The sequence below is a fragment of the Rhododendron vialii genome, chromosome 12a (genome assembly GCF_030253575.1).
Source record: "Rhododendron vialii isolate Sample 1 chromosome 12a, ASM3025357v1".
Lineage (NCBI taxonomy): Eukaryota > Viridiplantae > Streptophyta > Magnoliopsida > Ericales > Ericaceae > Rhododendron > Rhododendron vialii.
The window spans coordinates 31467442-31492481 of record NC_080568.1 but is presented as its reverse complement, the minus strand read 5'-3'; the positions used below and the strand labels follow the sequence as shown (position 1 = coordinate 31492481).

General features: G+C 37.6%; 2 protein-coding genes across 7 annotated transcripts in view; both read right to left on the bottom strand.

Moving 5' to 3' along the window:
- LOC131312054 (tubby-like protein 8) overlaps positions 1-15693 on the bottom strand; it is a 60766-nt gene extending 45073 nt beyond the window's left edge. The window contains exon 1 of the mRNA XM_058339777.1: positions 15664-15693. The gene's annotated coding sequence lies outside the window, so the exon portion shown is untranslated. The remainder of the gene's footprint in view (positions 1-15663) is intronic.
- LOC131312048 (putative late blight resistance protein homolog R1B-8) overlaps positions 8723-25040 on the bottom strand; it is a 45917-nt gene continuing 29599 nt past the window's right edge. Inside the window, exons 2-4 of one of the 6 annotated variants that reach the window (XM_058339763.1) lie at positions 13055-13453; positions 10907-11454; positions 8723-10671 (exon numbers count right to left, since the gene is read on the bottom strand). In XM_058339763.1, coding sequence (XP_058195746.1) covers positions 9031-10671; positions 10907-11454; positions 13055-13453 — 2588 coding nt within the window. In that variant the 3' untranslated portion in view covers positions 8723-9030. Of the gene's footprint in view, positions 10672-10906; positions 11473-13054; positions 13454-22086; positions 24049-24280; positions 24862-25040 lie in introns of those variants that run through there. The other 5 variants (XM_058339762.1, XM_058339766.1, XM_058339765.1 and 2 more) reach the window with 5 other exon arrangements.

The window sequence follows — 25040 nt, the reverse complement described above, 5'->3', positions numbered from 1 at the left end:
TGTCCGACTTTACTAATCAAAATATTTTGGTCATTAAAATGAGTTCGAAAGCTACCCAAACTAGTCAAAGCAGTACTGTCTATTTTTTTTTTCTCAACCTCGAATCCATTTTATTAGGAGATGATTTTTGAAGGTTCATAGAGGGTAAGTCAGGAAAGTAGAGGTAAAAGTTGATTTGAAAGGTGTAATGATCATGTTTTCTTAATAAGTTAGAGTTACGAAGCGAGACGCTTAAAAAGGAACAGATGGAGTTTGTTTTTTCGTGGGATTTTTTTGAAAATAAAATAAATGGTTGCTTAACCTCTCTTATGATATGCAAATACAAGACTTTATGATTTTAATTTTTCTTAATTCAAACAGGTCATTTTTTAAATTGCAATTTTTACAATATTTATACATAGCGTTGCATACCCGTAAATACCTAGTTTATCGAACTAAGTTAGTTTATGAAAAAAAATGTGTATTGAAATGGGTTACATAAAAATTTAATGTCTAAATTGGTCATGTTGCTTTTCAATTAGTGGGAATAATACAAATTTCATTGGGATCTATGCAAAATTTTAGAGAGAGGGATGAGTTTTAGAGAAGAAAAAGGGAAAGAAAAAAAGAAAGAAAGACGCAACAGATGGTGTCAAAGAGATTCAGCGACTCACTTTGGTGACAACAAGTGGGTGACCGTCAGTCTACACCTATCGAACAATTCTATCACACATTTCTACCGTACGAGTGTGCAGCTTACTCCGAATTTCATAAAAATACAAAAATATATCCATAAATTCTAAAATAATTTTTTATGGGATCCTATAAAAAATCATGTCCAACAGATATTGGTGAGTAGTTCTTTCGGATTCGTAGGGTGAAATTGAGTATTTGGGCAGTTCGCTCCTATGAATCCAAAAAAAATACTTACCGATTTTGTTGGAGCAATTCGCCCCTACGAATCCAGAAAAAATACTTACGGATTTTGTTGGAGCTGATTTTTTATCAAATGACTTTTGGCCCAAAGGCCGGGAAAAATGGGAAAAACAAGTACTCCGTACTCCTATATTTTTTATGATTTAGTGGGTGGAACCACAACCTTTTATGAATAAAGGACAAAGGTGTTATTATTTTGGACTAAAGTGTTATTATTTCAAGTAATTTATGCGTCTCAAATTTCAGGCACGTACGCCCTGTTCGGTTACCATTTTAGTTTAGTTTTTCAATCATTATCCTATTTTTTTCTCGAATCATTACCCTATTTCTCCAATTATTACTTTCTCATCTCTCTCCAATCATTACCATGTTTCTCTCTACACCTACTGCCAAAACTAAACTAAACTAAACTAAACTACCAATCAAATAAAGCCCTAGCATTTCTCTTTTAGGATTCCAAAAGATGGAAATAAGTTTTGAATAGAGAAAGTAGTAGGTAGAAGATCAAGTGAAGCAACAATCATGACTAAAAAGTCTCGTGAAATGCTCGCTCCACTCACGAGTAACAGCATTCGGCATCCTTCATGTATCCATTTTTTTTTTTAGTAGTACTACAATTTTCACTAAAAATTGCCCGTGTTTGAAGGCAAGTTTCAGCAAATTCTATCCCAGACATATGAACCTTGTACATCGATCTTTCCCTGGTATTTTCTATCGTTAGATGAAGGGAGAATTTTTTTTGTTTTTGTTTTTAATAATTAAGATTCTCAGAAGTTAGAATAAGGTTGAGTTCCACTAATCAAAAAGTGAGTTTTGTCCTTATTCAAAAAAAAAAGAATTCGCATTCATTACTTTTGCGTCAAATTTTTGTGTATTATTTATTCGTCACGACGAGATCAATCGGAAAACTATTTTTTTTACTTTTACCCAGATATTTTAAAAAATATCAACTTTTTAGCTTAAAAGTGGATATTTTCAAAAATATTTGGTTACAAATATTTTTTTTTTTACTTTTCCGATTCCTTTTGTCAATACGAATCAATAATCCACCAAAGTTCGGTGCAAAACTAATGAACGCAAACTTTTTTTTTTGAATAAAGACAACTTCCAAAAAATCCTAAAAGTTATAAGCGGAACTCAACCTAAGTGTGTAAAATAATTTGGGCATATGATTTTTTTTTTTTTAAACCTTGGGGAGGCAACCCCTTATCGCGATCAAGTCCTATGTTTTAGTGTTGAACTAATGAATAGAGATTGAGCTTCACTTCTCGAGTTGGGAATGGCATCATTTTATTGTGCGGGGGGCTGAAATCACCATTGACCCCTCTTCCTCTTGTTGACTGATGAGGGTGCTCATCGAGTTTGGAGAGGTTTCTACGGAGCCCGGGAAGGTTTCCACTGAGCCTGGGGAGGTTGCTGCCGAGCCTGGGGAGATTGCTACCGAGCTTGGGGAGGTTGCCGCCGAGCTTCACCGAGCTTAGGGAGGTGGCTGCCGAGCTTGGGGAGGTGGCCGCCGAGCTTAAGGAAGACAGAGCCTGAGAGGTCTCTACCGAGCTTGGGGAGGTCTCCACCGAGGCAGGGAGGTCTCTACCGAGGCTAGGAGGTCTTTACTGAGCTTGGTCACCAAACCTGGTACCTGCAAACCGAAGGGGGGTGTTCCTCCGGGGAGAAACTCTGACGAACAAGTCAATAAGTGGAGAAAGGAGAAGTTTAGTAAGAAAGTATGGAGAGAGAGAGAGAGAGGCGTGTTCCTTTTCTCTTTTCCCAGACCCTTTCACATGAAGGGGTGGTTTGTATTTATAGGCAAGGCTTGGAGTGTTGAACCGGTAGGCAGTACACCCACGTGTATCGTACTGTTCAGATGACATCACATGTCAAGAGATTTGCTTTATCACACTTGTCCTCCACCTGTTCACAGAAGCTTCCAAAAGCTTTTAAACCGACCTTTGGATATTTGTTAGATCTTTAGGGAGCAGAATTCAGTTGAATGTTAGGGATGACTGCCTAACGTTAGGGACATGACCGTCGAACGTTAGGAAAATGACTTCCGAACGTTAGGAAAACGACCTCCGAACGTTAGGAACGTTAGGAAAATGACCTCCGAACGTTAGGGAAACGACCTCCCAACGTAAGAAACGTTAGGAAAATGACCTCCGAACGCTAGGGAAATGTCAGCAGAGCGTTAGGAACGTTAGGGAAATGACTTCCCAACGTTAGGGAAAAACCAACTAACGTAGCTAATGTTAGGGAAAGACCAGCTAACGTAAGGAGAACGTCGCCAAACGCTAGGGAAGGGTTCTACTGAACCCGAGGAGGTTGCCACCGAGCTTGGGGAGGTCTCCACCGAGCTTGCCGAGCCATGGAGAGGAGATTGGCGAGCCTGGCCACCGAGCTCGGGGAGGCTGCCATCTATGGAACTGTCATTAAAAGTCTGAATCTTAAGATGACGGTTTGAAACTGACATTAATATCCATAAAGATGACACTTTTTAAACGTAATTAAAAATAAAAAATGACAGTTGTAAAATATCATTAAAGTGTTTTAAAACTGTCATCTATTGAAAAGATGACGTCATTGAAGTGAAATTAAAAAATCAAAGATGACAGTTTTAATCTGTCATCTTTTATCCTACAAAAAAAATTCAAAATTCTAATTTCAGCTCAGAATCATTAAAACAATTAAAAAGATGAAAGCATCCACTAATGAATAAAGAAGTATATATTGATAACTAAAAAACTAAAAGATGCTCTAGTAATTCGTTACATAACATTTTTTCTAACCCATCCCCACAACAGAAAATACAACTCTGAGAACTAGAAAACTACACCAACAAAAAAATCACTCTAACAAGTAAGGTAATTAAGGTAACACGCCCACTGCAAGTGCTCCAAACAATCATTTGCTCCTATCGGCACTGTCATTTGAAGCCTGTACTACAAAACCAAATAACAAACATACTTTTAGAAAGAGTTGCACATATCTAAGAGTTGCACATAAGTCATACTTAAATGAACCTTCCAACAACTTGGAAGTACCTACCACAAAGACATAGCTGCAGACTTCAACAACACTTATGATTTGCCTTTATACTAAATAAGATGTCAAATTGTCACAATCAAACAAATAATTAGAACTATTAAAAACTTCTTTACTCAAAACAGAGAGAGAGAGAGAGAGAGAGAGAGAGAGAGAGAGAGAGAGAGAGAGAGAGAGAGAGAGAGAGAGAGAGCATGTAGAAGTCACCTTTTTTAGGACGAATTTGATCCACTCAAGTCTAACTCTCAAAGTTCACTTTCGTGTTAGGTTTTTTTCTCAATAACCTACAAGAGATCATTAAGTAATAATCTGCAGACGGTATATCCAATTAAGAACAAATTAAACATGAATGCATCAAAGTGAGAAAAAATACCTTAGGATACCTCACTATTGCTAAAGAGAAATGGATGTAAAGATTACATAGTATATTCCAAGGGTTGAACAGAAAAAATGAAACATGTAGATAATGATACCTTAGCATGAGAAGATTGCCCCTAACCCAAGAGGAATTATGTAAGAAATTTATATCATAAACAGAGCGAATGTTTAGAAAATGTCTAAGCATACAAAATTAATATTGCGAGTGTCTTTAGACATGGACAATCCGCTAATCATGTTATATTAATGAACAAATCTTGAAAGACACAATGTTGCCACTCAAGTACAAACACATTTGAAATGGTTCAAGGAAAAAACAGCAAGTAAGACGAAAATAACAATGAAAAATAGTTATGCTTACCGAAGAAGTGTATTTGGATCGAATGGAGCTCTTCAACAACTGTGATCACCTAGATATCTCTGCCAACTAACACAACCAAGACCGAAAATGTCACTAATTGCTACTTCAGAAAAATTGAAGTTGATTGGTTAGGTTTAAGTTACTTAAACTAGAACTGCATCATCAGTAACTCCATTAAGGATTACCCAAATAACCAACCACCATTTAGTCTCAGAACTAATTAAGTTCAGAGTTAATAGCAGATAACTTTCCGTAAAGGCAAGGTTAGATTGATTCCCTTCTCTGTTTATGTGGCCTGTTGTGTCAATCTATGGCTCAATTACAAAGCATAGATTGGCACGAGCATATTATCAAACACATGTAATGCAAATGGATACTCACCTAAATGATTTGATTTTACAGAGGATAGATTGACATGAGTATATTATCAAACACCTGTAATGCAAATGGATACTCACCAAGAAATTCAGCTATTCTCATTCTCATTCACATTCGAAATTCAAATATAAAATTCAACTCGACTTGGTACAGAGGATGATCCAATACCTACATCTTATGCGAACCTATGGAAGTAAACCCCAAGCTACCACCTCATGTGGTTAATTACGAGTACGTAACTGAGCGGTCAAATAGATTGGGCTACAAACCTTGGCAAAACTCCCCGTTGTACAATTCTATATTAAGAAGAACCCTATGAAATATTGCATCCAAACAAAACCTAGAAATAAATTGACACCCAACAAAAGCCCATGCCTTACTTTTCTCAACAAACTACACAGTATACAAAAAACTAGTCGCCCATAACGATACAAAGCCGTGGGTTTGTATACCTGTTTGATCTCGAGTCAATCGGTGACCAAAGCAACGGCAGGGCAAGGGGTGACCAAGATCAATCACCGGCGAATATCACAGTGATCGACGAGCATCCACCACCCCTTAACGATGTCAAGTTCTTGATTTGGGACTCCAAATTAAGCAACGGCGCTCGTAGGGTTGGTTGAAAGAGAGAGAGAGAGAGAATTGGCATACCGCGCGCGACCCTAAATACGGTGCCGTTTACTCTAAAAGTGATTTTCATTCTTTCAATGTCGCTTGTAGAGAGAAACTGACGTTAAAAAGAAAAAGAATTTATGTCATTATTTTGAAAAGTGACATTATAGATATATTTAGAATACAGTTTTTTGATTGATTGACATCATTTACTTATTGTAATATTTTTAATTACGTTTTTTTTTTAAAAAGTGACATCTTTTCACTTTTTCAAGCGTCATCTTTTAGAAAGAATTTGTCATTATTTTGAGAAGTGACATTATAAATATATTAGATCACAATTTTTTGCTTGACTGACATCATATTACTTATTGTAATCTTTTTAATTACATTTTTTTTTAAAAGTGATATCTTTTCACTTTTTCAAGCGTCATCTTTTAGCAATATTGTAATAGTAACCCGGTGCTTCCTACAGCTTCAGATGCGAATGGACCCACGGAGTGACGTGTCCATAGCAAAAAGTAAATTGGTCCGCGACCTCTCTGGATGTTCCGAAATTGTGGATATTTCGGCCCACTACATATTGTAAGTTGCTAGCGTTGACAAGAGATGAGCTAAAGAGGTGGCCGAGCAGTTGATTAGAGCAACTTTATCAGTTGAGGGAAAATAGCTAAAAAGCTATTTTACCTAAGCAAAACCTTCAAATGAGCATTACACCAGATTATGTAAAGGCTTAGGTAAAACCCATCTATGAACAGTACTTAGGTAAATATACCTAAGCACTATTCACCATGTGTATATTATTTTATTAATTGTTCTCTCTCTCCCCCTCTCTCTCTCCCCATAAAATAAAAAGAAAATAAAATTAATAATATTTTAATAGAGAATAGGTTAAATAGATAGTATTGGTGTAGTGTTGAGAGAGATGTGAGTAGATAAAATAAAAAAAGTGCACTGTTTACTAGCATATTTACCTAACGATTGATAAACTTGCTCTTAGGCTTCTACCATATGCCAATAGGAGTAACAAGCAAGAGCTACGTCGACTCTTTCGGAAAATCTCATTTCTGCCACCGTAAATGCTACTACCCTAGCTCTTTGCTAAGCCCAGGAATGCTTGATCGAGAAAAGCAATGCAAGCAGCCAAGTATAGAAGTAGGAGAATGTGGAATATGATCAAGGGGCTGGAGATAGAACCAATGACCAATTGAACAGTTATAGACCCAACAATTTAAATTCCTTAGTACTCATGCTCTTGCTAGCCACATAGATTGAATATTTACTCTCTCTCCGAATAGGAAAATTCTCAGAGCGAGCACGCGAGGGTTAATTGATTAACGGAAGGATGGTTTGGAAGTAAAATTGAAATTTATTAAAGTTTGGGAGCCTATGAGACATTGAATTTAAATTTGGGGATATTTTAAAATTTTCCCCTCCATTTTCCATAGCCCTAAATGAAAATTCCCTCCACGTCCCAATGCCCCCACTTTCTGACCCGACTCATCATTGCCCCCATCGAAATGATGATACTTCTTTCGTCCCGATTTGTTTGTCCAATCTCAAGTTTCCAACTTATTAAGGAACTCAAATCTAATCCCATTGATTTGAAAATCTACATAATTTGAGCCATTAATTTTGGAATTGAATAATCGATTTGGAACATGTATGAGTCAAAAAAAAGACAAACAAAACAGCATGGAGGGAGTATTTAATTTAGCCCTAATAAGGAAAAAAAACTCACTGTAATTAATAAGGAGCACCTCAGTGGTTACCCCAGAAGGTAATATTTAGGCAAACATCATCTTCTCTTCTATTTCTTTGCTTTTCCTGAATTAATCTCCTTGGCCGATTCCTCGACAGAGGGACGGGAACCCCGTATCGTAATTTTGTGAAGTTCATTTAGATTAGCAAAATCAATCAGCTATGGCAATAAACAAACTAAACGGAGGTCAAAATAGACAAGGCAAAATTTTGGTCATTTGATGAATAGAGATATATGGAAACAGAGATAGTACTTGCGTTCTTATCCTTTAGAATTGTTATACCCAACTTAGTTCGGCGGGGGGGGGGGGGGGGGGGGGGGGGGGGGGGGGAAATACAAACACAAAATGGATTTCGTAAACTCCAAAACTCCATTAATAGTAACTGGAAAGACGTTAATGATACGGTTCCCAACCCAAAATCCCAATCGGGAACCCGATGCCCCGCTGGGCACATTCTGGCCACCAGACGATCGAGCCAAACCGTCCAAAAATTCTATAAAAAAAAACCGAGTGGGCCTTGGCGAGAATCAACGGCATCCGATGTGATCCAAACCGTCCAAAAATTCTATAAAAAAAAAAAAAACCGAGTGGGCCTTGGCTAGAATCAACGACATCCGATATGTGTAGGTGCTCGGATCGGCCGTCCGGTGGCCAGAATGTGTCCGGCGGGGTGTTGGGTTCCCGATCGGGAACTATAGCACCACTCCTGGAAAGAGTTAAAATTCTTTCCACCACATGTGGAAACCTTTGGTTTGTCACCACAGCCCATTATGGGTCTGACCAAGTATTTTTTGTTATAATTTAAACCGTTCATCTTATAAAACCCACATAATAGTATATGCTCGCAAAAAATTCTATAAAAAAAACCGAGTGGGCCTTGGCGAGAATCAACGGCATCCGATGTGATCCAAACCGTCCAAAAATTCTATAAAAAAAAACCGAGTGGGCCTTGGCTAGAATCAACGACATCTGATATGTGTAGGTGCTCAGATCGGCCGTCCGGTGGCCGGAATGTGTCCGGCGGGGCGTTGGGTTCCCGATCGGGAACTATAGCACCACTCCTGGAAAGAGTTAAAATTCTTTCCACCACAGGTGGAAACCTTTGGTTTGTCACCACAGCCCATTATGGGTCTGACCAAGTATTTTTTGTTATAATTTAAACCATTCATCTTATAAAACCCACATAATAGTATATGCTCGCAAAAAATGAGCTTGGTCGGACATCAATAGTTATATTAAAAATTGAATTTCGGTTTAGGAAATGAACTGCCATAAACAATTTAACTTCAAAATCTATGACCCTCCATTGTGTAAACCAAAATTTAAGTTTTGATATACCTATCAATATCCAATCAAGCTGATTTTTTTTCATGGGTATACTACTCTACGTGTTATATAAAATGAACGGTTCAGATTGTAACAAAACAAAGTCTTATAGGACCCACATGCGGTGGTGGAAACCCCATCTATAGCAGATAGAATTTACACTCAACTGGAAAACCAGTTCTCCACTGGAGTATTATACGTGGCTCCATTTCCACACCCACTGAAAATCACCTCCACTGGAGTATTATACGTGGCTGGATTTCAATTTCCAGTTAAGAAGAAGGTAGTATTTACGCAATCATCATCACCTTTTGTATATCTTTGCTTTTCTTGAATTTCCATGGCCGATTCCTCTGCAGATCGATGGGACCCCTTAATTGTAATTTCGCGAAGTTCGTTTAGATTAGCAAAATCAATCGGGATTCGCTCTAGTTTTAAGCACTTATGAATCACTAAGATCTCAAGTCTAGGAAATTGATCTTCAGAAGCATTCCACTCCTCGATATCCAGAGATTCTAACCTCAAGTACTTGAGTTGAGAGAACCCCTCCTCAAGTTCATTTGTGTTCCAAACTCGTCCCACACAGGCTTTGAATAATAATTTGAGAACCTCAAGGCTCGGCAGGGTTTGGAGGATTATTGACAGCTCCTCCCACTTCATGTACGTACCATACAAAGTTAGTTGCGTAAGAGTCGGAGGAAGCTTCAGCCGAACGACCCAGCACTGGACATAGAATATCTCAAGGCATTTTAAGAATTCTAGGTCCAACAAAATAGGTGATCCGCAAATCTCGTGGTAAAGTCCTAGCTTCCTTAGATTGGGAGTCCTTTCCAACAAACGTAGGCAATGCACACAAGCACACATTCGGTGCAAGGTCTGTAAGCTATCCAACATATTCCCCTCCTCTTCACCATAATTAGAAACATGATGATATTCGAATATCCCCCTTCTAGTATATAGATGCCTCAACTTAACCATCTTTACTATATGGCGAGGCAACGAAATCCTGCCCAAGAATGAAACTTGGAGGTTAAGGGTTTCTAGGTTCGAGAGGTAGTGAAAACAATTCGGTTGACGCCTGTAAAGTTTTCCTGGTAACGTGAGTGCTAAGTATCTCAAATGAACTAGATCTCCTAATTCTATTTCTCCTAGGCATGTAGCAGACATTAAATGCAACACCCTGAGAAGTTCGAAGTTTTCAACAAAGAATGACAGATTCTGTTCAAGCGATGAATCTAAGGAGTTTGGAAAGGGGAGGTACAGAAAAGATCGAAGGTTTGGAGCACGGGGCCTTGGGGGAAGCTTATGAAAGAACTGACGGCCAACGAAGAGGCGACGATCCTTATTTGTAGCTGAATGTGAAAAATATTCGACTCGATAATTTTGCACAAGAAAATTATCCTCCTCTGCTTTTTTCCAGCATAATTCACGCAGAAGATCATGGATACGGCATGCTTTAATTCCTCCATGGGATTTACTTGTCCTAGCTACCATTACGAGACTTCTATTAATAAGATCGATTAAGTAATCTTCTGCTATGGCCTCCAAGCTTTTTCCCCCATCACTTTGCTGAATAAATCCCTCTGCAATCCATAACCATATCAACTTGCGTATGGGGATTTCAGAATCTTCAGGGTGTCCTCCAATGTAAAGAAAACACGCTTTTAAATGAAGAGGTAGGTGATTGTAACTAAGTTCTAGTATCTCCATGTAGCCCTCCTGGTTTTTGGCAATGATTGAACTTAAATGTTTGGCAACTTTCTCCCAAATTTCAAGTGTCTTGTCTTCCGTTGCCAGCGTGCCAGCTATTGCGACAATCGCGAGTGGTAGTCCTTCACATTTTTCTGCGATTTGCTTACCGATGTCCACCAACTCCGATGGGCATTGTTTCTTCCCGAATACCTGTTGGATATATATGAGTGATATTAGATGTCTATAATTGTAATTACACAAACTTGATCCAAGTAATAGGAGTTTAAGAATTTATATGACAATTAAGAATAAAAAATGTTTCAAAATAGAAATACTTGAAAAAAAATTATAAATTGAAAACATATGAGAACAACATAATTAATGATGCACTTGTTTCACTATTCTAGTTATATTACGTACAACATTTTGTTTTTAAAACAAATACCTTCTTTTGTAATAACTCCCAACTGCAACTTTTTGATAATGGATTCAAATAATGAGGGACGCAAGAGACGCTGTCTGGTTGAACAGGTAATCGACTAGTTAACAACACTTTACTCCCCTTGCATTCCCTAGGGAATGATCTTTGGATATCATTCCAAGCGTCAATGTCCCATATATCATCCATAACAATGAGATATTTTCTACCCTGCAAGCATTTATATACCTTTTCTCCCAACTCACCGTAACCTTCTTGTTTTCTTGGGGAAGCTAATTCCAGAATACTAATCAACAAATCCCTCTTCATGGTCTTGTGATAGTCTTGAGAAACATTGACCCATGCACGAAATTCAAACTTCTGTGACGTCAAACGATGATCATACACTTCTCTGGCCAAAGTGGTTTTGCCACCTCCACCAACACCGATGATTGATATAATCTCCAGCCTTCCACCCTCTGCACTATCATGAAGCTTTCCCATTAATGTCTCTACCTCATCCTCGAAACCGACCACCGTCTTCTCTTCTACTTCTTTGGATGTGTTTCTCCCTCCTGACGAACTTGAACCTCCTGATGGAAATAAAAGGAAGGGCAACGATCAAGGGAGAAGTCAAAAGTTATGGGGTAGTAAATGTAACAAAAAAAAATAAGAATTATCTGCGTTTTGGAATTGAACAATTTCTCATATCCCATGATTCCCATTATGAATAAATGATTTCACTGTACTATCATTTAAGTAGTTGTACATTTGATTGATATAATATTGCCGAGGGAAAAGGAAAACAATTGTGGTTGTATCAAATTAATTGAATTAATGCTAAATTAAGGGTTTAGTGGAGCATTAGCCTGCATATTTTTTGTGGTTCATGTTACTAATTATTATGGTCCATGTTGTATATTGTTATGGTTGATGTGAATGATAAGTTTATTTTTTTTATCGGCAAAAAAATTTTATTAAGAAAATTTAATAAGGGTACATCGAGCAATGAACAGTACAAAATTTTGATTCTTAACCAAGCCAATATTTGTCCCTAAGGTCTAGGAACACATTTTTAAAACACAGATCTAGACACAACAGTGTCCAAAACAATCTATATATATATACACACACAAAAATTATCCAGTGAGGGATCCCTTACTCGTCTACTGTGCAGACCTCCCCTTTTCCGAGCAAATTTCGATGATCCAAGCCGCTCAAAGTGTGCAAAATGTGATTTTTAGAGTACTTGCGAAAAATCAGCAAAAAAAATGGCCGGGAAAGGCTTGATTTGAACAGTTTTTTGTCAAACCGTTCAATGAAAACTACTTGGCCTTCTCGGTCTTTTTTTGTTTTTTTTCCCTAATTTCTCACGGAAACTCTTAAATTGGATTAAAATTGTTCGATAAAGTGCAAATTGTACAGTACAGGTGGGTAAACTTTTTCGTCTGAAATATGTTGAACAGTTCTAAATTACATGTAAGTTTCCAATTATTTCTCTTCTTCTTCAAGAATGGTTTGTACGTATATTTGATTATACTGGCATATTGAGCTTCTAGCAGTAACTCCTTTTGTTTGATTTAATTAATTCATTTATTTTCCTTGCCGAATAAGGCTGACAAGGAGATAAATCTAGAGGCTCTTCAATTTAGTGATTAATCTGATTTGGGTTTGAAAGTTTCCTACAAACGTTATTGTTTATTACTCAAATAATATTTCAATTCTTTTCATGATGATTCACTGTCTGTAGAACGCATATTGTGGACACAAAGACAGAAAGGAAAATTTGTGTTTGACTCTTGCGTGTATATCAGTATAAGATTCTAAAGATATTGGTATAGTCTTATTTAGTCTTATTTTTCATACGTATTACATCCTAATGAGTGTTTTGATTTGGTTACTGCTGTATATGGTGGGTGATATTGTAGCATTGCAAGCTTGTTTGGTCACCTTTTGAAAACCGAGAAAAAAATACAAAGATCATGGCTAAAGCTAAAACCGTGGTCTTTCTTATGTTTTACATTAATGGGCTATGACATTAACATGAACCATAAATTAACATAATTTCGTTGTGTAAAACACGTATGGCAAATATTGAAACTAAAAACATACAAAAAACTAAAGTCTATTCAAATTTACTAATTTTGAAATATTGAGAATATGTTCCAATAATACCTGATCTACTTGATCCCGTAAACGAGTGCTTGAGTTTTTTGACTGTTGTTCTGTCAATGTCATACATATTCTCGTCGTACATCTGTTTCACCTTAGCCGTGAGAGTCTTGATCTCCTTTTTGACACTTTCAAGAATTAGGGAGAGATCATCCTGATCGTCCCGAAAATGGTCCCAACAGAACCATTCAAAAAACTTGTCCCAACCGGAAAGATGATCCTGCTTGAAAGCACGACTTACAAATAATTCTACGGTAGTCTCTGATTCAAATACCACGTCTCTGATCTGCTTCACCATATTCATCACTTCTATATGCTCGTTGCGTTTTTTCTCCGTAACTTTGAGGAACTCTCTTAGGTACTTTATCTCCATCTCAAGAGATTGAAGTTGATGTTTCTCGCCTATGGTTAAAAGGAACTCCTCAAGAGAATGAAGTTGATGTTTCTCGCCTGTGGTTAAAACGAGCTTGGAGTTCGTTATAAGCTGTTTCAAGGTCTCCAAAAAAATATCAACAGCAATATCACCCATCTCTCTCTCTCTAGCTCGCAGCGGATTGATGAGGTAGAAGGGAGTGTTATAGTCGATTGATGGTTGCAGATCTTGACTGGAATTGGGTAATGTGATCTCCTTCCAGAGATTAGATTCCCCCCAACAGTAGAGCGAAAAGAAAGTCAAAAAGGCGGCATGGAAAGGAGGAATTGTGGGCTGTCGGTGAGGAACGAATTCGTGGGTTTGTGTGGTGTACGTTTGGGAACGAATTGTAAACGATAGGGTTGGGAGTGAAAAGGAATTTGTTCCGGCTGGAGGGGTGTTTTGGTCATCTTGCATGCCTTGATTCGACACGTGTCATTATTTAGCCAGCCAAGGATTGTAGATTATTAACCGTTCGGCCTAATAAGCCAAATAGTTTATTTTTCGTTCTTATTTAAATTTTATTTTGCATTTGTTAGTTTTTCGTCAATTTGTTAGGAATTATTGCTTTGTCATGATGAGAAGAATTTAAAAGTAAAAAATTATAAATGTTTTGAATAAAGAAAAAAATAAATCAATAGGACAATTTTTTTTATTTTTATTCAAAAAATTCGATTTCAATTGTAATTTTTTACTTTTTACAAATTTATGAAAACTTGACTGAAAGCTAACAAATGTGAACAAAATTTAAATAAAGACAAAAAAATAAGTTAATTATCTTATTAGGCCGAAAGACTTATTAGGCCGAAAGACCCTGGCTTATTCGACATCAAAATGCCAATAAGCTCAACTCGGATCCTCTGTCCCCAAATCCCTGTCCCTCTCTCTGTCTCACCCTTCTCTGGCTGCCACGTAGCCCATTCTTAACCCACGTTAACTCTCTGTTACTGAACCAACGTTAACTCTCTGTTGCAGAACCAAAGTCCATTCTCCAAAATTCTAATCGCAATTCTAAACCCCTCCTCCGTTGTTCTAGGGGACGAAATCTGGGAAGATTTTGGAGGAGGGAAGAAGTACACGATTTTGAAGGGAATCTGCTTGGAGCTTGCACTGGAATCCCCCAAGCAGAGAACATAGCACCCGGTTTGCTGCTGTCCTGGAAATATTTTTTCAAGAGCAAGCACAGGCTCCCCCTTCTTCCCAAATCCTCCTTATCAAAGCAACTACAAACTACACTTACATCAATCAGTTTCTTAAAATGTTGCATTTTTGTCACAAGCAAAGGTGGATTCTAACAACATATTTCAACAGAGACAAATCATCGAACACTTCCAAGGCGATTAATAATTTGCTAAAATTCGTGAGCCTACGACCCCAAGCAGTCCAACCACTAAAATGAAAAGCTGAAACTTTATCCGAGCAACCCATTCTTTGTCGCTACCAAATGAAATTCAACAGACAGCTTTCAGTACTCTCTCTTCAATTTCAATTCCTGAACGATGATCACTGATATTATCGGCCGCCAATGAATTCCACAAACCTCGTTCCCTTTGGTGGGTCTCAAACGAACCTTCAACTTTGTTTTTTTTGGGTAAGTACAAACCTTCAACTTTTGTTTAATGGCGTCGCAATCGGAATTGGAACGGAGAGGGACGAGGAGTGCAAGAACCGATCTAATAGCTTGAGAACCGATATAGCTCGAGAGCTCATCGTGGTCTGAAGGCCTTCATCTTTTGTTTCTCATTTCCTCTGAAAAATCATCTTTTGTTTCTCATTTCCTCTGAAAAATCCTCTCGAAATGTCGTGCCCAAGAAAATTGTGAGAGACGATCTGCGCTTTGGAATGATTTTCTTTCTTGATTACAGAAAAACGTAGCCTTCTTCTTGGGATTTTGTTTCCTTTTCTGCAATTAGGAAACTTTCAACCATTAAACTTCCAAGGTAATTATAATCGCACTAATTGAACTTATGTAAACCCCATTAGCACGTTGAGCCTCCAAAGTCCAAATAATATGTTGGGCTATCCTGACTCACATTTCAATCACATCTTCGAACTTTTAAATCTCCAATTTAAAGTCCAATTCTATGCAAACGACCCAAGTGATCTGCAATTATGAAAATCGCATAAAGAGTACCAAGTAACCATATAACTTGACAAGCACAATACAAATTAAAGAGATTAAATGGGTGCATTTAAGCACCTATCAATGGACAGAGAGAGGAGACAGAGATGTGGGATTTCTTCTATAGTAGGAAATTCAGGAGTATTCAGTCAAAATGGGTAAGGATTTAAGACCACAATTATTAGGAGTAGAGATAGGAGTATAATTTGGGGAGGGTTTGGTAGATATGGGTGTTTTTATTAAGGAGGAGCATCCTCCTCCGTAGAGGGAAAAACTTGGATAGATCTAGTTTCTTTTGCTGGTTCTTTTCGATTTCACTTTAATTATTGAAATTGTTCATCTCGTAGAGCTTGTTGGGATGAACATTTTGGAAAGCTTGTTGAGAAGTTTGTCCCAACAAAGATCAAGTTTACTCCCTATGAGCTAATGATCGAGACATGTTTATTTCAAATACGTGGATTTTGGTCTGGGGTGTCGGTCAACATTGTTTTTACTCCCCCATTCCTAATTGAGAGTCCTTTATTCTATTTTAGAATGTTCCAAAATAATTGTCCCTTGTTAGTAATTTTCTGTTTGTGAGCCTACATAGATCACAAAATTAAACATTGTATGTTGTCAAATAAGGCTCGAATGATGTCGGTATTACCCATAAGGTTGTGATCGTTCAATTAATGTGACCCGGGTAATAGACATGTCTCTATTAGCACGTATTTGGGTCATATCACGTGCATTAAGTTGTGCGGGCTTATTTTATATGTAGAGGGACCAATTAAATGGCCCAATATGGTTCCATCTATTATGATGGGCTATGATGGAATCAGGGCTTATAAATAGGTGGTCAAGGTCCCCACTCCAACCCTAGCTTCTTTTCTCATACCACCCCATCGTGTGTGAGACTAAGGTCAAGATCAAGGGAAGGGTTTTGGAGGCGGAAAACGAATAATCACATACTAAGGTTTACATCCTCCATGGCGACAAGTACGCATTCGGTATTTATTTTCTTCAATGGTTTGACATGAGTTCTTGGGATTTAGGGTTTCTTACGAAATCCTACAAGTGGTATCAGAGCCTCTTGTCAGATTCTTGAGGAAAATATAAAGTTCGTTTTTCCTTTATTCATGAAACAAGTAATAACTCCAATCTCGGCTGGATTTCCGAATCCCGTTTGTCGTCGTTCCTTGCCGTTTGAATGCTTGGATCAATATAGTTTATTCAATTGATCTATTATGGCTACAGTAATACGGTTTACCTACTGTAATACGGTTTGCATGGCGGCGTGCGGCTATTAAAACATCAGTTTTGAATTCCTTTTCCATCCGGCGGTAACTTTTGTTGCCTAGTAGTAATGAGAATCTAACATTTTGTCTAATAATTATGTATTATATATTGGTCCAGACCAGTGATTTCAATATACATTTTTTTTGTGCCAATGTTGGTTAGATTGCTCACATACTACTGTTAAGAGGATCAAAGGTATTTTTATGCCGCTATGATACAGTGCGACTATACAGCGATTAAAATTCATGGTTATTACTTGTTTCGATTAAGGATTTAGTTTGGGGCATAAAGATTGTTTCGTAATCCATATCTAGGGTTTGGGAAAATTAAAGTGATATACCACCAAAGTGGTCTCATGGAGATTTTTTTGAATTTGAAGATAAAAGTTTTGGATTACATAAAGTTACATTTAGATCCGTGCGGGTAGTGATCGGCCCAAAGGAAGGTTATGATTTGGCCAGATTTTAAGCGGTATAAGGTAGTTGATTTTTTGAATAATATAGTTCTAGAATTTGCCTATGCGTTCAATAGTCGGCCCAAAGGAAGGCTTTTGATTGACCAGACCCAGTTTATATTGTTCATATTAACTAGCCTTGTTAGTGAGAAGACCACTTGCATGTGATAATTATTGTCTAAAGACTTGGTTATGATGATGCGTTAGGTTTCTCGAAAGGGCCCACCATTAAAGACACAAATATCAAATTTCATTTTATTTGTCTGATTGTTTAAACCTACAATTAGACCAAGTTTTGCATGGTAATTATATTCAAGTTCTCTTATTATTATCATTGCACTAAAGTAGATGGATATTTGTTAATTGTGAGCTTTTCTGTTGTTGCATCTTCTACATCTGCCAATTTGAATAATATTCTAATTCTTAAGGGTTCCAACTTTAAGAAATGGAAAGAGCATGTTACAATTCATTCTCATGGCAATTTGGGCACTAAGAAAAGAAAATTAAACCCTAAGGTTAAGGGAACTGCAGATGCTGGGACTTCACAGACAACCGTGCAACAGAAACAGAATAAATGTGTTCTCTGTTTCTTTTGTAAAAAGACTGTTGGTCATGTGAAGAAGGATTGTCCCAGATATCACAAGTGGCTCGCAAAGGAAGGTAATCAATTCAATTTTGTTTGCTATGAATTTAATTTAGCTGAAGTACCACCCAACACTTGGTGGATTGATATAGGTGCAACAATCCACATTAGCGTGTCTATGCAAGGTTGTATAAAGAGTCGAATCCCCAGTGATGCCGAAAGGTTCATTTATATGGGAGACGGCAATAAAGTTCATGTTGAGGCAATTGGAGTCTAAAGACTTAAATTAGAATCTGGTTTTTATTTGGATTTGGATGAGACTATTTACGCACCGTCATTTAGACGGAATTTGATTTCTGTTTCCTGTTTAGACAAATCTGGTTATACTTGTTCATTTGGAAACGGAGGTTTCAATCTTTTCCAAAATTCAAATATTATTGATACTAGATGTCTAATTGATAGTCTATACAGGTTAGACTTGGATGCCTCTCACTTAAAGTTTAATGAAACTTTGCATGTTGACAAATATGGTATGAAGCGAAAATTAATTAATGAGAACTCTTCTGTATTGTAGCACAAGCGTTTGGGACATATCTCGAAGAAAGAATTGAAAGGCTTGTGTCAAGTGGAATTTTTGATCCACTTGATTTTTCAGATTTTAAAATCTGTGTTGAATGCATAAAGGGGAAGCAAACAAATATAAGGAAATTTGGTGCCCAAAGGAGTTTAGACGTTTTAGAAGTGACACATATCGATATCTGTGGTCCATTCCCTACGGCTTCTTGGAATGGTCAACGGCATTTTATCACTTTTACAGATGCCTATTCTCGTTATGAGTATCTGTATTTGATACATGAAAAATCATAGGCACTGGGTGTATTTAATGCCTATAAAGCAGAAGTTGAAAATCAACTTACTAAGAAAATTAAGGCTGTTAGATCTGATCGTGGTGGTGAATACTATGGTAGATATGACGGATCAGGCGAACAACGTCCAGGGCCTTTTGCAAGATACTTGGAAGAATGTGGCATCGTACCTCAATACACCATGCTAGGGACACCACGTCAAAATGGTGTATCTGAGAGACGAAATTGAACCCTTAAGGATATGGTTAGAAGTATAATGTCTAATTCTTCTTTACTAGATTCCCTGTGGGGAAAAGCCTTAAAGACTGCAGTTTATATCCTTAATCGAGTACCCAGTAAAGCAGTAGCTAAAACCCCAAACGAGTTATGGACTGGAAAGAAACCTAGTCTTAGGCATTTCCATGTATGGGGTTGTCCAACTGAGGCTAGGCCTTATAGGCCTAACGAAAGAAAATTAGACTCAAGAACTGTTAGCTGTTATTTTATTGGATACTCAGAAAGGTTAAGGGGTTTCAAGTTTTATTGCCTTTCCACAAACACCATAATTGTGACGGATAATGCCAAATTAATTGAGGATGTTGAAAGTGGCGGGAGTGCACAACAACCCAGGAATTTTCAATTTGAGGAGGAACATATTGAGATTCCTATGATTCATGTTGAGATTGATGATGTGGTCACACCTGTCTTAGTACAGGATGCGGATGCAAACCACCAGACTATTCCTAAGTTGTCTCCTACAAACTCAATTGGAAGTGCCAAGGAGATCTAGTAGGGAGAAGAGATCAGCGATTTCAAGTGATTATATCATTTATCTCCAAGAACATGAGTTTGATATAGGATTGGAGGATGACCCCATATCTTTCAGTCAAGCCAAACAAAGTGTTAACTCCCTAAAATGGATGAATGCCATATTGGATGAGTTAAAGTCTATGAGTGACAATGACGTTTGGGATTTTATTGAATTGCCTAAAGGTGTCAAACCCGTTGGTTGTAAATGGATATTTAAAACCAAGCGGGATTCAAAGGGTAATATCGAAAGATATAAAGCACGTCTTGTTGCTAAAGGCTTTACTCAAAAGGAAGGCATTGACTATAAAGAGAATTTCTCTCCGATATCATCGAAAGACTCTCTCACGATGATTATGGCACTTGTAGCTCATTATGATTTAGAGCTTCACCAAATGGATGTAAAGATTGCGTTTCTTAACGGTGACTTTGAAGAAACCATATATATGGTACAACCAGAAGGTTTTGAGACAAAAGAATCAGAACACATGGTTTGCAAACTAAAGAAATCCATTTATGGCTTAAAGCAGGCATCCCGTCAATGGTATTGGAAGTTTGATCAAGTAATTTCCTCTTTTGGTTTTAAGGAAAATGCTATGGATCAATGTATTTATCATAAGATCAGTGGGAGCAAATTCATTTTTCTAGTATTATGTGTCGATATCTTACTGGCAAGCAACGATATTGGCTTATCACAAAAGTCGTATATCGATAAGGTGCTTTGTAGATTTGGCATGCAAAGTTGTACACAATTAGTTTGCTCCCATACCCAAACAATGATTTGAAAAGAAAACAAATGGAAGACATCCCTTATGCATTAGCAGTAGGGAGTCATGTGTATGCTCTAGTTTGTACGCATTCGGATATAGCGTGCGCAGTTGGAATGCTTGGTAGATATTTGCAAATGACATGCTCACATATCGGAGAATCTAATTTTTTTGAACATTGTTGGATATTCGGACTCCGAGTTTGTTATTGCTTGCTATAAAGCAAAGTAAGCAATATGGTTGCAGAATTTTGTCACCTGGCTTCATATAGTGAGTGACATCGAGAAACCACTAAGGATTTATTGTGATAATTGTGATAATAAAGCTGTTGAACTGTATTCTAAGAATGACAAGAGTTCATCAAAATCAAAGGATATTGACATCAAATTTCTTGTCGTTAAAGAAAGAGTTCAGAATCATCTTATGTCAATTAAGTACATTAGCACAGAATTCATGATTGCGGATCCGCTTACTAAGGGCTTACCACCTTTAGTGTTTAAGGAACATGTTGCTCGTGCAATAGTGGTTAGTTCTAATGAAGTATTTTGTTAGTGGGAGTTGTGCTACTCATATTATGGATTATTTGACATTTGTGGCTTTCGGTTTATTGATGATTCTGAAATAAAGTTGCATATTTTTCTAATTGTGGTTATATATGAAGTTTTGAAAATATGCATGATACAGGAACTCTATTGAGTTATAAAGTTGGACCAATTGGAAACAAGCAAGATAAAGGATCACATTGCATGTGTTTTCCATGCTACATATCCGTACTTGATCTATGTCATTGAATTCATAGGTATTTGTGACCATGGATAGGTCCTGTCATGATAAATATGGCAAAGGCCGCCATGATCCTATATTTATGTTTTCAATGGACCAGATTGTTTTGAGATGACACTCATAAATTTCAACAACAAAAGTTTGAGCTCCTAACGTTTACAATGTCTAATATCAGGATGACCTATGTGGCCCAAGTGGGAGATTGTTAGTAATTTTCTGTTGTGGGCCTACATAGATCATAAAATTAAACATTGTATGTTGTCGAATAAGGCTTGAGTGATGTCGGTATTACCCATAAGGTTGTGATCGTTCAATTAATATGACCCGGGTAATAGATACGTCTCTATTAGCACGTATTTGGGTCATATCACGTGCGTTAAGTGGTGCAGACTTATTTTATATGTAGAGACCAATTAAAGGGCCCAATATGGTTCCATCTATTTTGATGGACTATGATGGAACCAAGGCTTATAAATAGGTGGTCAAGGTCCCTACTCCAACCCTAGCCTCTTTTCTCATATCATCCCATTGTGTGTGAGACTAAGGTCAAGATCAAGAGAAAGGTTTTGGAGGCGGAAGACAAATAACCACACACTAAGGTTTTCATCCTCCAATGCGACAGGTACGCATTCGGTATTATTTTCTTCAATGGTTTGACATGAGATCTTGGGTTTAGGGTTTCTTTTGAAATCCTACATACCTTTCCAAAAATAGAAGTAAAAATTTGATAAAATTTCAAAAGTGTCCTTATATGTGAATACAAATAGTGCAAAATTTCGATCATTAAAATGAGTTTGAAAACTACCCAAAAAAGTCAAAACAGTACGGTCTACAATTTTTTTTCTTCAACTGGAATCCATTTTATTACTCCAGTAGTCATATACTAGGAGTATCTACTGTTTGTTGATTGATGCTATTGAGTGGAACCAAAAGTGAAGTTTGAATTTGAAAATTTTGCGGTGGGGCATAGGTTGGGTGATTAGGTGGGTTTTTCTGGGGAATAACGGTAACTTTGGGGGATTTTGGTGTTGGGTGAAGTGAAGAGTTTTGACTCTAGCTTTTAGGATTCCAAAAGCGGGAAACAAGTTTTGAATAGGGAGAGTAGGTAGAAGATCAAGCAACAATCATGACTAAAAGGTCTCGTGAAATGCTCGCTCCACACACGAGAAACTGCATTCAGCATCATTTATGTATCCACATTCAACAATCCAGTGTAGGTTTGGTCCAGGAACTTAAAATAAAACTGAGCTGTTTACGCCTGGATGTAATATTAAGGCAATCATCATCTCCTCTTCTATTTCTTTGCTTTTCCTGAATTTCCCTGGCTGATTCCTCTGCAGATTGACTGGAGTGCTTAATCGTAATTTCGCGAAGTTCGTTTAGATTAGCAAAATCAATCGGGATCCGCTTCAGTCTTCGGCACCATAAAATCACTAGGACCTCAAGTCTCGGAAATTGATCTTCAGAAGCATTCCACTCCTTGATGTTCAAATCTTCTAACCTCAAGCACTTGAGTTGAGGGAACCCCTCCTCAAGTTCACTTGTGTCCCAAACTGGTCCCACACAGGCATTGCGTAATAATTTGAGAACCTCAAGGCTCGGCAAGGTTTGAAGGATTATTGACAGATCCTCCCACTTCAATCCCGTATATTTCAAAGTTAGCCGCGTAAGAGTAGGAGGAAGCTTCAGCCCATTAATGCTTCTGGAGTAGACATAGAGTATCTCAAGGCATTTTAAGAATTCTAAGTCGGCGAAAATATAATGACGTCGATCTCCACAAAGTCCTAGCTTCCTTAGATTAGGAGTCCTTTCCAAAAAACGTAGGCAATGCTCACAAACACACATTCGGTGCAAGGTCTGTAAGCTATCCAACATACTCCCCTCCTCTTCATCATAATTGGAAACATGATGATATTCGAATATCCCCTTTTTAGTATATAGATGCCTCAACTTAACCATCTTAACTATATCGCGAGGCAACAAAATCTTCACCCGGAATGTAACTTGGAGGTTAAGGGTTTCTAGGTTTGAGAGGTAGTGAAAACAATTTGGTGCACAATGGTAAAGTTTTCCTTCTTGTAACCCAAATGCTAAGTATCTCAAATGAACTAGATCTCCTATTCCTATTTCTCCTTGGCTTGTAACAGATAATACATGCAACACCCTGAGAAGTTCAAAGTTTTCAACAAAAAATGATAGATTCATTTGCATTGAATGTGGCCTAGTCATGAATGGATTTAACAGTTCAAGCCTTGAATATGAATAGTTTGGCAAGGAATGTGAAGAGTTTGGCAAGGAGAGGAACAGAAAAGATCGAAGGTTTCGAGCACGAGGCCTTCGGGGAAGCTTACGAAAGAAGTGACGGCCAACGAAGAGGCGACGATGCTTATTTGTAGTAGAAGATGAAAAAGAATCATCCCCGTAATTTTGTGCAAGAAAATTATCCTCCTCTGCTTTTTTCAAGCATAATTCACGCAGAAGATCATGGATACAGCATGCTTTAATTCCTCCGTGGGATTTACTTTTTGTAGCTATCATTACAAGATTTCTATCAATAAGACCGATCAAGTAATCTTGTGCTATGGCCTCCAAGCTTTTTCCCCCATCACTTTGCTGAATAAATCCCTCTGCAATCCATAACCATATCAACTTGCGTACGGGGATTTTAGAATCTTCAGGGTGTCCTCCAATGTAAAGAAAACACGCTTTTAAATGAAGAGGCAGGTGATTGTAACTAAGTTCTAGTATCTCCATGCAGCCCTCTTTGTTTTTGGCAATGATTGAACATAAATTTTTGGCAACTTTCTCCCACACATCGAGTGTCTTGTCTTCCATTGCCAAAATGCCAGCTATTGCGACAACTGCGAGTGGAAGTCCTTTACATTTTCCTGCGATTTGCTTACCGATGTCCACCAACTCCAGTGGGCAGTGTTTCTTCCCGAATACCTGTTGGATATATATGGGCGATATTAGATGTCTATAATTGTAATTACATACAACTTGATCCAAGTAATAGGAGTTTAAGAATTTACTATATGACAAGCAATAAAAAATGTTTCAAAATAGAAATACTTGAAAAGAAATTATAAATTGGAAACATATGAGAACAACATAATGATGCACTTGTTTCACTATTCTAGTTATATTACGTACAACATTTTGCTTTTAAAACAAATACCTTCTTTTGTAATAACTCCCAACTGCAACTTTTTGGTAAGGGCTTCAACCAATGAGGGATGTAGGGAACTCTATCTGGTTGAATAGGGAATCGGCTAGTTAACAACACTTTACTCCCCTTGCATTCCCTAGGGAATGATCTTTGGATATCATTCCAAGCCTCAATGTCCCATATGTCATCCATGACAATAAGATATTTTCTACCCTGCAAGCATTTATATAACTTTTCTCCCAACTTATCCTCGCTACTCTCTCTGTAATCTTCATTTTTTTCTGGGGAAGTTGATTTCAAAATACTAATTAACAAATCCCTCTTCATGGTCTTGTGATAGTCTTGAGAAACATTTGCCCATGCGCGAATTTCAAACTTCTCTGACGTCAAAGGACGATCATACACTTCTCTGGCCAATGTGGTTTTGCTGCCTCCACCAACGCCAATGATAGATATAAGCTCCAGCCGTCCACCCTCTTCACTATCATGAAGCTTTCCCATTAACGTCTCTATCTCATCCTCGAAACCGACCAGTGTCTTCTCTTCTACTACTTTGGATGTGTTTTTCCCTCTTGATGAACTTGATCCTCCTGATGGAAATAAAAGGAAGGGTAACGATCAAGGGAGAAGCCAAAAGTTATGGGGGTAGTAAATGTAACAAAAAATAAATTATCTGTGTTTGGAATTGAACAATTTCTCATATCCCATGATTCCCATTTTGAATGAATTATTTGACAGGACTCTTATTTAAGTAGTTGTACGTCTGATA